Source organism: Zalophus californianus, chromosome 4 (assembly GCF_009762305.2).
Source record: "Zalophus californianus isolate mZalCal1 chromosome 4, mZalCal1.pri.v2, whole genome shotgun sequence".
NCBI lineage: Eukaryota > Metazoa > Chordata > Mammalia > Carnivora > Otariidae > Zalophus > Zalophus californianus.
The window spans coordinates 76,678,018-76,692,310 of record NC_045598.1 but is presented as its reverse complement, the minus strand read 5'-3'; the positions used below and the strand labels follow the sequence as shown (position 1 = coordinate 76,692,310).

At 33.9% G+C, this 14,293-nt stretch overlaps 1 protein-coding gene across 13 annotated transcripts in view; it reads left to right on the top strand.

The window, feature by feature from the left end:
• HFM1 (helicase for meiosis 1) overlaps positions 1 to 14,293 on the top strand; it is a 124,621-nt gene that overhangs the window by 15,527 nt on the left and 94,801 nt on the right. For 12 of the 13 annotated variants that reach the window (XM_027569609.2, XM_027569573.2, XM_027569563.2 and 9 more), the window contains 7 exons: positions 197 to 462; positions 1,065 to 1,112; positions 8,864 to 8,934; positions 9,409 to 9,541; positions 10,192 to 10,343; positions 10,909 to 10,986; positions 11,206 to 11,364. In XM_027569609.2, the coding sequence (XP_027425410.1) occupies positions 197 to 462; positions 1,065 to 1,112; positions 8,864 to 8,934; positions 9,409 to 9,541; positions 10,192 to 10,343; positions 10,909 to 10,986; positions 11,206 to 11,364 (907 nt within the window). The remainder of the gene's footprint in view (positions 1 to 196; positions 463 to 1,064; positions 1,113 to 8,863; positions 8,935 to 9,408; positions 9,542 to 10,191; positions 10,344 to 10,908; positions 10,987 to 11,205; positions 11,365 to 14,293) is intronic. The other variant, XM_027569638.2, reaches the window with a different exon arrangement.

Sequence of the window (14,293 nt, the reverse complement as noted above, 5' to 3'; positions counted from 1 at the left end):
GGATTTGAGTTTCTGAAAAGTGAAAAGACATAATTCAGTGGTAAATTCGTGAAATCATATTTTAGGGGTATGCTTACATTTTATGTTTGAATAAACCACAATCTATGGGCATTTTTAAAGGGACCAATTTTATGCTAGTTTTTCCCATTCTACGCAGCTATTACAAGTGCAAACATGTTTTGTTTTGTTTTTGCAGATTATTTAAAATATCTGACAATATACATGAGGGTGTTAATTCTAATGACAGTACAAACTTGGACTCTCCTATTGGCTCAGTGAAAATTGCTCCAACAGAAGTGAACAAAGGGGAATCATGGAAAAGTAGCAGTAGTAAGCAGAAACATCAATATTCAGAGATTAACATGTTTACAGCAAGCAATACTTTTTCTGCTTCTGAAATCAGAGAAGACATATTCAAAGCACCAACTTTTTCAGTTGCATCCCAACCTCATGAAGTTCAAGGTTAATTCTCTGCTTTTTCAGTTGGTTTTATAACAAAACAAACTAGTCTGTATTTCTCAGCATAAGGAAGAATTAAAAAAATAATAAATTTGAGTAGATTATCTGTGTGCAATTTCTGCATTTCTTGATCATATTGCATTTTTTTAAAGATTTTATTTATTTGACAGAGAGAGAGACAGCGAGAGAGGGAACACAAGTAGGGGGAATGGGAGAGGTAGAAGCAGGCTTCCTGCCAAGCAGGGAGCCCGATGCAGGTCTTGTTCCCAGGACGCTGGGATCATGACCTGAGCCAAAGGCCAAAGCCAAAGCCAAAGGTTTAACCGACTGAGCCACCCAGGCGCCCCGATCATATTGCATTTTTTAAACTATGATCTAGGGTGCCTGGCTGGTTCCGTTGGTAGAGCATGTGACTCTTGGTGTCAGGGTTGTGAGTTCAAACCCTGTGTTGGGCGTGGAGCCTACTTAAAAAAATAAAAAATGAAATAAACTATGATCTAATATTTAAGTGTGCTGTTAATAGAAAGTTATGCTAGTTTTATTGAAGCAATTTGTATGGAAGAGATTAAAAATACCTATATGAATATGTAGAATTTTTTTTTTAGGGGTAACAGAAAATGATTTAGATTCCTTGAAGGCTGTCACAGAAATCCGTATCCTTTAAATTATTTTACTACAGCAACTTTATATTTGTATTCATAACTTGTAAGCATGTTATTTCATTGTGTCTATGTTTATTTTACTGACAAAGAAAAAGAAGGAGAAGTGAATCTTTTGGGTCATGTAAGAGACCCAGTGTGTGTGAGAATCAGTGCTGTTCAAAGTGTGGTCTGCAGACTGGTGCCAGTTTGTGAACTGCTTGTTACCAGTTTGTGACAAGATAAATATAGAAATGAGATTTGTATTATTGGCTGAATTCTGAGCATATTTACTTAGATACGGATAATTTCTTACACTTTGGGTAAGGATAGCATATTGGGATAAACATGGATAGGGGAAATAAATGAGAATGGGACATTTTGTGGATTGGGGATATTTTTACAAATCTAGCATTTTTTGAATGAAATTTGCAGCTTATACCTATGATCTGATTTACATGTCTGGGCATTTCCAATATAAATATTTTGAGTACATATATGTGTTCTGGAGGTAACATCCTCTTTGCTTTTTTGATACTTCATGTATGTCTATAACAGTGTACTTACTGTTTTTTATTATAATCCAGCAACTGTGACTATTATGTGACCATTTCCCTATGACCTATGAACTCCTTGAAAGGAAGGCCATCCCTTATTCATCCATCTCCAAATACACTGAAAGGCAGGTAAGGGAAATTGTTCTGGCAAAGGGAGTAGCCATGAGCCAGGATGAGGTTAAAATAGTATGGAATATGTTAGAAAGAACAAGCATTCCAGTTTGGCTGAAATAAAAGCTATGATTACAGGAGTAGTAGGACGTAATGATTGAAAGGTATCTTAGGATCAGGTTATTTAATGTCATGAATACCAAGGTCAAGAGGTTTTGTTTTTGTTTTTGTTTTTTAATTTATTAAGCAATGAGGAGAAACCATGCAGTATTTTGAGCAAGTCAAGTTGTATCATCAAAACCATGCTTTAGGATATGGAATTAATGACTCAAAGCTGGGTAAGGCTCTAGACTCCACAAAAGTTATCGTCCAGTTGGCAAAACATAAAATGAATTCCTCCTGAACTGGAGGAATCTAAGGGACAATTATTCTAATCCTGGGTAGTCAGGGGACTGAGACCATTCTGAGGTATGGTTAGAAAATATTTGCCTGACCAATCATGAAAAGTTGCCTCCAATGCAGATAACTGAACTAAGTTAGAATGGGGGGAGGGAACAATAAAGGGTTATACATGATGATATCACAGCTTCAGATGTGGTCAGCTTTTAGTGCTTCTGTTCAGCATGGTGTCTCAATCCTGCTGTGCTTTCTTCTCTCTGGTGATCTAAATATGGTTGGAACACAGGAAATAGGTTAGCCTTAAACAGTTAAAGTTCATTTCATTATCTGTATGATGGGAAAGTCTTCTTATCGCTTACTGGACTTGCCATAATATGACAGTAACTTTTCTGAAGAGTTTTAAAGATTTTCATGCTGTATTAGCTCAGCTGAAATGTTTCTGTTGCTTAGGTCTCTGTTAAGAATACTGCATACTTTTGTCTGCATTGATTTGTTGTTCAAAAAGTTCATTTGCTGTCAAACTCACAGAACTGCTACTTTTTATTATTTCTAAGTGTGTATTTAAAGAAGACTAAATGCTTTTCATGATAATTTGAGAGTTTTGGAATTACTTGGACATGACATATTTTCTAATTCTTTTATAATATTATATTTGAATCCTCGGGACAATAGAAGCTTGGTCAGATTGATTTTGCTATAGTAATCTTATAATTTTCAATTCTGCAGATATTTTCCTACCTGTTATAACATATAAATGCAGTGACATTGCTGAGAGTTTGTTGAATGAAAGGAAAAATTTGATATCAAGTGTTTATAGTGATGATAAATGATGTTAGTAGTTGAGTTTTCTCATGAGCTGGAAAACTAATTCTACATCTACTCTGAATCAAAGATTCATTTTTTGAGTGCAAATTGATATGGAACCACCTAATGAGAGAAAAACCAGCATGATGGCCCACTTGTGGGCTTGTTACAAATAAATATTTTATAGGAAGAGACATATTTTGAAGGAAAAATGAGATTCTTTCAAAAGCTTGATGGATTGACAAACTCAAAATTACACTTTTGTTTTGGCACAAATATTCTGATACTCTGTATAACTGAAAGTAAAATGAAGATTTGTATATTATCTGCTTGATTTAATAAATGCAAACCTATATTAATTGAGTGCTTACTGTGTGCCAGGCACTGTTCTAGGTATTTGGGATATGTCAGTTGAGAAAACAGATAATGAATCCTTGACCTTGAGGAGTTAACATTCTTGGGATAGGGGTGGGGAAGAAGACAGATCTGAACAATTGTAACAGTGTATAAATAAGTCATATAGTATGTTAAAAGGCAATGAGTAATATGCAAAATGAAAAAGTGGAGCAGAGTAAGGGAGATTAAATTGGGGATGCTAGAATTGAGGGCTCAAGATTAGAATTAAATGGAGTAATTTGGGTAGGTCTTTTTGTGAAGGAGAGATGTAAGCAATTGAAGGAAGTGAAAGAGCCAAGGAAATAAGGAGGGAAGCAGTTTAGGCAGAGGGAAGGCCTTACAGCAGGAACATGGCTGCTGTTTTTGAAGAACAGAAAAGAATCCAATATAGCTAGAAGAGATTAGTCAGAGGCAAGAGTAGTAGGACCTGAGGTCAGAATCACAAAGATGGAGGGGAGAAGCAAGATCATGTAGGGCCATGTAGTCATATGCTTTGAGAGAAGGTGGGCAATTTGAGCAGAGAAGTAATATGTTCTCATTTAACCTTTTAACAAGATCACTTACTACAGTCATCAATTTTTGTATATGTTCATAAAAATATAATTGCTTAAATAATTATGTATTTGTATTCTCAGATATATTATTTCTTGTTTCCTAATAGATTCTAACAGCCTCCATTGTAAGAACTCATTTTCTTCTTTATAGCTTCCCACAGCTTTCTAAATCCAGTAATGTATTTTGCATATAGTATTTAATAGATGTAGTTGATAGATGTGACTCAGACTGAGAAGAATACCATGTAAGTACAGGTATCTCCCAAACTGACAATAGACTCTCACCTTGGAGAGGGGGCAGTTTATTTTTCATATCTATTAATATTTTGGAGCTTTCTTACAGAGGAAGGACAGTTTAAGTTCTTGTAGAGCCAATATGCTGATAATTGCAATTAAATCCACCACTTAGTACAACCAAATTATTGAAAACAAAGGGATTCAGGGTTAGGTGACCAGAAACACATATCAGCTAATGAAACACAACCAAAGTTAAAAAGTTAAAACAGTTAAAATGTAAAAAGTGAAATTGGGAACTTTAAAGGAGATACAAAAATCAAATGGCCTAGTCAACATGAATAAGAAAACACTCTGCAAAAGATACACTATACACTTAGTTTTGATATACTGGTACATATGCAACTTTCTGCATCTTTTCTATCAGATTTAATTATCAAATTTTTTTTTAATTGTCAAATTTTTAACCCTTATATAAACCTTGTTTCTGCATAGGGACTTTACAAGTTCTTTTCAGAATATGAACTGTTAATGGGGACTGTAATAATTTCTATTAATTTCTCTCCCTCCTGGCTTTATTGAGGTATAATTGACAAAATTTTAATATACTGTATCACATGTATGACATGGTAATTTGACATACATATGCACTATAATAGGTTGCCACCATCAAATTAGTTTCTACCCTCCATCACCTTCCCTGTTTACCTTTTTTTTTCAATTATATAATACAGTGCTATCAACTCTAGTCACCATGTCATACATTAGATCCTCAGACCTTACTAATTTTACAGCTGAAAGTTTATACCTTCTTACCAGCCTCTTTCTATTTCTCCCATATCCCCATCCCGTCAACCACTATTCTACTCTATTTCTATGAGTTTGACCTTTTATGTTTTTTTAAGAGTCCACTTATAAGTTATACTGTGCATTATTTGTCTTTCTCTTTCTGACTTAATTCATTTTGCAAAATGGCCTTCAGGTTCATCCAATTTGTCAAAAAAAGGCAGAATTCCCTTCCTTTTTAAGGCTGAATAATATTTCATTGTGTGTGTGTGTGTGTGTGTGTGTGATATATCACATTTTCTTTATCCATTTGTCCCTTGACAAACACTTCAGATTATTTCCATACCTTGATTATTGTGAATAATGCTGCAGTGAACATGGGAATACAGTTATCTGTGTGAGATACTGTTTTGTTTCCTTTGAAAATGAACCCTAGGGGCACCTGGGTGGCTCAGTCTGTTAAGTGTCTGACTCTTGATTTCAGCTCAGGTCTTGATCTCAGGGTTGTGAGTTCAAGCCCCATATTGAATATGTACCAGAAGTGAAATTGCTGGATCATAAGATAGTTCTATTTTTAATTTTTGAAGGAACCTCCATACTGTTTTCCATAATGGCTATACCCCTTTATGTTCCTACCTACAGTGTACAAGGGTTCCCTTTTCTCCACATCCTCATAGCACTTATCTTTTGTCTTTTTGGTGCATATGTATGTCAATGACATCCTAACAGGTGTGAGGTGATATCTCATTGTGGTTTTAATTTACATTTCCCTCATGATTAGTGATGTTGAGCACTTTTCATGTACTGTTGGCCATTTGTGTTTTCTTTGGAAAAATGTCTGTTCAGGTCCTTTGTCCATTTTTAAATTGGGTTATTTGGTTTTTGCTATTGAGTTGTATGAGTTCCTTGTGTATTTTGGATATTAACCCCTTATCATATATATGGTTTACAAATATTTTCTCCTGTTCCATAGGTTGCTTTTTCACTTTGTTCATGGTTTCCCCTGCTGTGCAGAAGCCTTTTAGTTTGAAGTAGCACACTTTTTTACTTTTGCATTTGTTGCCTTGCCTTTGGTTTTAAATCTAAAAAAAAAATAATTGCCAAGACTAGTGTAGGCAAGTTTACCCCCATGTTTTCTTCTAGGAGTTTTAGGATTTCAGGTCTTACATTCAAGTGTTTAATCCACTTTGAGTTGATTTTTGTATATAGTGCAAGGGATCCAGTTTCATTCTTTTGCATGTGGATATCCAGTTTTCCCAGTACCTTTTATTGAAGAGGTTATCTTTTCCCAGTTCTTGGCTCCTTGGTTGAAAATTTATTGACCATATACACATGGATTTATTTCTAGGCTATCTATTCTGTCTCATTGATCTAGGTGTCTGGTTTTTATGCCAATACCATCTGGGTTTTTTATTACTGTAGCTTCGTAATACAGTTTGAAATCAGGAAGTATGATGCCTCTGGCTTTGTTCTTCTTTCTCAAGATTGCTTTGGCCATTAGGGTCTTGTATAACTCCATATGAATTTTAGGATTGTTTTTTATATTTCTCTGAAAAATGCAGTTGGAATTTTGATAAGGATTGAATTGAATCTGTAGATTGCTTTGGCACTTTACAATTTAGCAATATCAGTTCTTGAATCCTTGAACATGGAATATCTTTCCATTTATTTGTGTCTTCAATTTCTTTCATCAGTGTCTTAAACAGTAATTGGTTAAATTTATTCACTAGTATTTTATTTTTGATGCTATTGTAAATGGGATGGTTAACTTTATTCCTTAGTATTTTATTTTTTGATGCTATTATAAATAGGATTGTTTTCTTCATTTCTCTTTTTGATATTTTGTTAGTGTATGGAAATGGAACTGATTTTTGTTTATTTATTTTGTATGTTGCAACTTTACTGAATTTATTAGTTCTAACAGTTTTTTGGTGGAGTCTTTAGAGTTTTCTCTATATAATATGATGTCATCTGTGAATAGAGACTACTTCTTCATTTTCAATTTGGATACCTTTTATATCTCTTTCTTGCCTAATTGCTCTGGTTATGATTTCCACTACTATTAAAAGTGGTGAAAGTGGGCATCCTTGTCTCTTTTCTAATCTTAGACAAAAGCTTTCAGCTTTTTGCCATTGAATATGATGTTAGCTGTGGGCTTGTCATAATGGCCTTATTATATTGAGGTATATTCCTTCTTTAGCCAGTTTCTGGAGAGTTTTTATCATGAAAAGATACTGTATTTGTTAAATGCTTCTTCTACATCTATTGAGATGATCATATTTTTATCTTTAACTTTTTTTTTTTTTTTAAAGTAAGCTCTATGCCCAATGTGGGGTTTGAACTCATAACCCTCAGATCAGGAGTCACATGCTCTACTGACTGAGCCAGCTAGGAACCCCTGATCTTTAACTTTTTAATATGGGGATATCATGTTGATTGATTTGTGGTTGTTAAACCATCTTTGTATTCCAGAAATAAATTCCATTTGATCATGGGGGTGTGACCCTTTTAATATACTGTTGAATTTGGTTTGTTAATATTTTGTAGATGATTTCTGCATCTATGTTCATTAGGGATATTGGCCTGTAATTTTCTTTTCTTGTAGTATCCTTACCTGGCTTTGGTATCAGTGTAAAATAAGTCCCTTAAGCTATCTTCATTTTCTTGTTCATTCTTTTTTCATTTTGTTCCTCTGACTGGATTAATTCCATTGCCCTGTCTTTGAGTTCATTGATTCTTTCTTCTGTTTGATCTGTCTGATGTTGAATCCCTGTGATTTCTGTTTGGTTCTTTTTTATATTTTCTATGACTTTGTTGAAATTCTTACTTTGTTTATGCATTGCTTTCCTGACCTTGGTGAGCATTTTTGTGCATTATTTTAAACTATTGGGTAAATCACTTATCTCTATTTTGTTAAGTTTGGTTTCTGGAGATTTATTTTGTTCTTTTGTTTGGAAATATTCCCATTTCTTCATTTTCCTTAACCTCTGTGCTGGTTTCTACACATTGGATAAAATACCCACCTCTCCCAATCTTGACAGGCTGGTCTTAGGAGATGAGCCTCATCAATTAACCTAGCCCAAGCTCCTAGTTGCCTTTCGAACCTTTCTGATTGCCCAACTCACTGTCTTTGTTCTTAATGGCTTCTAGTAGTTGTGCTAAAATGTATCAGTGTCCCAAAGGGGAGAGTTGTAATTAGCACCTATGTGCAGGCTCTTTAGAAGCCAGAACCTGAGGTAGCAGCTGAGAAAATATGCAGTGAAATCCTTTCCAGGTAGAAACTGGAGATGAATATTTTTGCTGCTCCCCTCTGCACTGAGTATATCTGCAGAGAAGGGGGGTTGTTTCCTGTGCCCATTTAAGAGTTGCTTATTTGTTTGCTATAGTCCTGTGGGTCTCATGAATTCAAGCCCTGTTGGCTTACAGAGTTGGGTGTTTTGGGCACTTATCCTGTGGGTGGGAGCCTTAAAGGTCGGGACTCTAGATGTGTGGTCCAAACTCTTTGCTCCTCAGGGAGAAGCTGGGGTTTGGGAGTTCCTTCCCAATTGTGTGGTACTGTGCCAATGATGGGATTTAGGGTAAGAGTTGTCTCAGCCTTCCCTACCCATTTTATTGTGGGTATTTTCATTCACCCAATGTGTAGGAGTCACTTAACTAATTTCTGGATTTTTCTTAGAATTGCTCCATGTGTAACTATATATTTGGTGCATCTGTGGGAGGAGGGAAAGTTCAGGAGCCTCTTATGTTGCCACGTTGGTCCCTCCCTCTATATCTATTAATTCCTTTCTTACGATGTTAAAATAGCAAGTATTAAAGCCTCATCACTAAATATTATCAAAGTTAATATTGATTAATTGAATTTTTAAATTAAAAGTAACCAATTCTTAAAATTCTGAAATATTTGACTCCTTAATGCTAATCTAAGCGGCAAAATTTAGAAGTATTTTCAAGGAATTCCCATATTTCAACTATATACAGTCCAAAGCCTTTGATGATGTAAGTATTTTATTATGATTTTTACTTATCTACCTCTTCTTATTTTATTGTGTGTTCTCTAAGGGCAAGGACTAGATCACATTCATCTTTATGTTTCCATTGCCACACTCAGTGACTGGTACATTATAGGAACTAAAAAAATGTTTGCTAAATGAATGCATGTGACTTTCATAGGGGGGTTTGTTTATATTTATTAGATTTATACAATTTCTCTGGAAGCTAAAGAAATTATTTTCTTCTAGGTCTAACATATTACTTTCACAAAAAAACACAAAATGATAAATTATTAATAGTGGTGGGTTTTTTTTTTTGAGGGTTGTGGATCTAGAGCAAGTTTAGAATTTTAATAAGTTTAGAGGTAAAAATAATTTGAATTATTATTCTAGAGAGTCTTTCTTACATATTTTCTAACAAATTGAGAGTGTGAATGAAAAATTCTATATATTCCATGATTGATTAAATTGTACTTTTTAGCTTCTTTACACAGATAGGAATTTTGTGATTTGTGCTCCAACTGGTTCTGGGAAAACTGTAGTGTTTGAACTAGCTATAACAAGATTATTAATGGAAGTCCCATTGCCATGGTCAAACATTAAAATTGTTTACAGTAAGTATTTATATATTGTAAGTGTAATTAATTATAATAATGAAAAACCAGTGAGGCAAAAGTAAGAAATAAATTAAAGTTCAAGCCATAAGAGTTAATACTTGGTTCTCCATACATTTTTAGTGAAGACCTATCACATTTGTTCTTGTCTCTTACATTAATTCCAAACACATTTTCCCAGAGTTGTAAATAAAAAGTAATACTTAAATTGAGAATTTGACCTTTACATGTTTATTTTTTAAAGTACAACAAGGACAATAAATTCAAACATTTTGTAATTCTAAAAAAATTCCATAGGAACCTCTACTCTCTTAGGTATATGTATATTTAAAATTTTTCATCAAAGTAATTTATATACATGGTTAAAAAAATAAATTATCACAAAAAGGCTTATGATGAAAAGCAATAATCTCCTGCCTTACCTCTTTCTGCTCTTAGTTACAATTCCCTGAATAATTACTTCTTTTTCTATTTATAGTTCAGTCTCGTGATTGTATCTCTAGATAATATGTTTATATTAACTCTTTCAATTTATAAATATTAGGCAGCACTTAGATGTGTAGTTTTATCTTAATTTTATTAACCAATGTTTGTGAAAGTAATTTTAAAATTGCACTGACATTCAAAATATATATCTTATGTTGTTATAGTGGCACCAATAAAAGCCCTGTGTAGTCAGCGTTTTGATGATTGGAAAGAAAAATTTGGACCAATAGGATTGAATTGTAAAGAACTCACTGGAGATACAGTAATGGATGACCTATTTGAGATTCAGCATGCCCATATTATTATGACAACTCCAGTAGGTGTTATTTATACTCTATTATTTCCTTGGTTTATTAGAAAATGTTTCTCTTCACCAAGTATAAAAGTTAGAAGAAAATACAAAGTAGAAGAACATATTTGCAATGTAAAAAACAAACAAACATAAAAAGTACTATAAAGAATACTTACTAATCAGTAAGTAAAAGACAAATTATCAAATGGGAAAAAGAGACAAAAGATATGATTAGGCAATTTGTTATTGAGGATAATTTGTAATCTTACTTTTTGCTTGTATTCTTTTATCGAAGTATTATGTGTTGCAGAGGGAGGACCTTGGTAGGGCTTAAAAAATGAAATTAGACTATAATTTTGTATAATTTTGGTTAAACTCAAAAATAAATGGGGGTTTAGTTTTTTAAGCACTTGTAAGACTATCAAAATCCTTTAAAATGTTTTTGATCTTTAAATCTTTTTCAGGATACTTTTAAGATGTGAATTAAAATATTGCCCATCATTTGTATCATGTTAAGATTTTTATTGATATGTTAATAACATTTATTATAGTTTCTTATCATGTTAAACCACATGTATTTTTTCTTTAGGAAAAATGGGATAGCATGACTAGAAAATGGAGAGACAACTCTTTGGTCAAGCTGGTTAGACTCTTTCTCATTGATGAGGTAGTGAACACATTACTCATTTTCAGAGATAAACATAAAATGATGACTGGAATGGATAGAAAGAAACAAGACATTTTCAAGCAAACTATATGTCTGTTTTATCCCTGCAAGTGGAAAGGCCTATATTCTTAAGAGGGTTAATATTATTACGGATTTTAATTGATTAAATAGTTTTTTATTTTTATAGTTAATCATTTTTTTTCTTGATTTCTTTCTTAGGTACATGTTGTAAAAGATGAAAATCGTGGACCAACTCTTGAAGTTGTAGTTAGCAGAATGAAAACTGTACAGTCTTTATCTCCTACTTCTGAAAATAGCAGCACAGTTATTCCAATGAGATTTGTAGCTGTATCTGCAACAATTCCAAATGCTGAGGATGTAAGTTAGAATTTCAGTCTATCAGATTTTTTTATGACTACTGAAATATTTTGTCATTTTAATCTTAGAGGAGAGTGAGGGTTTTTTTCTGTAAATCCCATAACCGATTTAAGTAGGAAAGTATGTTATAGAAAATTATGGTTAGATTTCATAGGTATGGCAGTATTAGGCCTTAATATTTGGTTGATTTGGTTTAATGAAACATTTTTGGTATAAGTCTGTTGTTTACTAGTATCTAAATGTCTTGGTTTTTATGGGTTTCAGGTACCTCATAATGACTAATAATTTGTTATGGTTGTTGTAATCAGCTGACTGTAGTTGTATAGCAAAGTATGGTGGAGAATAAAAATAATTGCTTAGGTGATTACCACCCACCTTTTCACATTCTATGTGGCATTATGGAAAGCACTAATAATAGATACAAAGGTGAAAACATATAGACCCTGCCCTTGAGGAGGATCCCATGGTTAATGGGGTACACAGACAGGTAAAGAAATAATTGTACATAGTATTGTACTTGTCCTAATTTTTTTTTCATTGTTTGGGAAAACTTCTTGAAAAATAGTATGGTTTCATTGTTCCTCACTCTTATTTACTTCTCAGTCTACTATAAAATGACTTTTTTTCCCTACTACTTAGAAATTTCACAAATAGTTCCTATATTGTCTAATCCAATGGAAAATTTTGCCTGATTTATCTTTAATTTGGCAAAATTATTCATTTTCCAGTTCTTAAGTTAACAACTTGTTTTGTTCATATTCAAGAAAAATAGAGAAAATTTTTAAGTATATATAACCAACAGAAACCCAGTGTTTGTCTTTCCAGATGTATAGGTGGAATCATACTATGCGTGCTCTTTTATGACTTGCATGTCACCTACAGACATTTCCATGTCATTAGAAATTCTTCTTTAATATACTTTTTGTGGTTTTATTATAATTTATTTATCTAATGCTTTAATAATGGAAGGTTATTTCCATTTTTGCTATTGTAAATGGTGCTAAAGTTAATACATCTTTGAAAACATGATTATTTCTCTAGGATGAACTTCTAGAGTGGAATAACTGAGTCAAAGGATCTATAAAACTCTAAGGAAACAGTGCTTTCAAAAAATGGTATAGTCATTTATACTTCCACCATCAGCCATTTTTCTGTATTCTAACACTGGATATTATACTAAATTATTGTTATTATTACATTTAAATCGTTTTCGGGGTGCCTGAGTGGCTCAGTTGTTTAAGTGTCTGCCTTTGGCTCAGGTCATGATCCCCGGTCCTGCAATCCAAGCTCTCTGCTCAGGGGAGAGTCTTCTTCCCCTCTTCCCTCTGCCCCTCCACATATAAGTGAAACCATATGATAATTTACTTTCTCTGCTTGACTTATTTCACTTAGCATAATCCCCTCCAGTTCCATCCATGTTGATGCAAGTGATGGATATTCATTCTTTTTGATGGCTAAGTACCCATTCATCTGTTGAAGGGCATCTTGGCTCCTTCCACAGTTTGGCTATTGTGGACATTGCTGCTATGAACATTGGGGTGCATGTGCCCCTTCTTCTCACTACATCTGTATCTTTAGGGTAAATACCCAGTAGTGCAATTGCTGGGTCATAGGGTAGCTCTATTTTTAACTTTTTGAGGAACCTCCATACTGTTTTCCAGAGTGGCTCCACCAGTTTGCATTCCCACGAACAGTGTAAGAGGGTTCCCTTTTCTCCACATCCTCTCCAACATTTGTTGTTTCCTGTCTTGTTAATTTTTGCCATTCTAACTGGTATAAGGTAGTATCTCAGTGTGTTTTTGATTTGAATTTCCTTGATGGCTAATGATGTTGAACATTTTTTTCATGTGTCTGTTAGCCATTCATATGTCTTCCTTGGAGAAATGTCTGTTCATGTCTTCTGCCCATTTCTTGACTGGATTATTAGTTTTTTGGGTGCTGAGTTTGAGAAGTTCTTTATAGAGCATAGATACCAGCCCTTTGTCTGTTATGTCATTTGCAAATATCTTCTCCCATCCTGTGGGTTGCCTCTTTATTTTGTTGACTGTTTCCTTTGCTGTGCAGAAGCTTTTTATCTTGATGAAGTCCCAATAGTTCATTTTCCCTTTTGTTTCCTTTGCCTTTGGAGACGTGTCTTGAAAGAAATTGCTATGTCTGATGTCAAAGAGGTTACTGCCTATGTTCTCCTCTAGGATTTTGATGGATTCCTGTCTCACATTGAGGTCTTTCATCCATTTTGAGTTTATCTTTGTGTATGGTGTAAGAGAATGGTTGAGTTTCATTCTTCTGTATATAGCTCTTCAATTTTCCCAGCATCATTTATTGAAGAGACTGTCTTTTTTCCATTGGACATTTTTCCTGCTTTGTCGAAGATTAGTTGACCATAGAGTTGAGGGTCCATATCTGGGCTCTCTATTCTGTTCCATTGATCTGTGTGTCTGTTTTTGTGCCAGTACCATGCTGTCTTGGTGATCACAGCTTTGTAATACAGCTTGAAATCAGGCAATGTGATACTTTATGTGGAAAACCCAAAAGACTCCACCCCCAAATTACTAGAACTCATATAGCAATTCAGTAACGTGGCAGGATACAAAATCAATGCACAGAAATCAGTTGCTTTTCTATACACTAACAATGTAACTGTAGAAAGAGAAATTAGGGAATTGATTCCATTTACAATAGCACTAAAAACCATAAGATACCTTGGAATAAACCTAACTAAAGAGGTAAAGGATCTATACTCTAGAAACTACAGAACACTTACGAAGGAAATTGAAGAAGACACAAAAAGATGGAAAAACATTCCATGCTCATGGGATTGGAGGAATAAACATTGTTAAAAGGTCTACGCTGCCCAGAGCAATCAATACTTTGAATGCCAACCCGATCAAAATACCAATGACATTTTTCAAAGAGCTGGAACAAACAA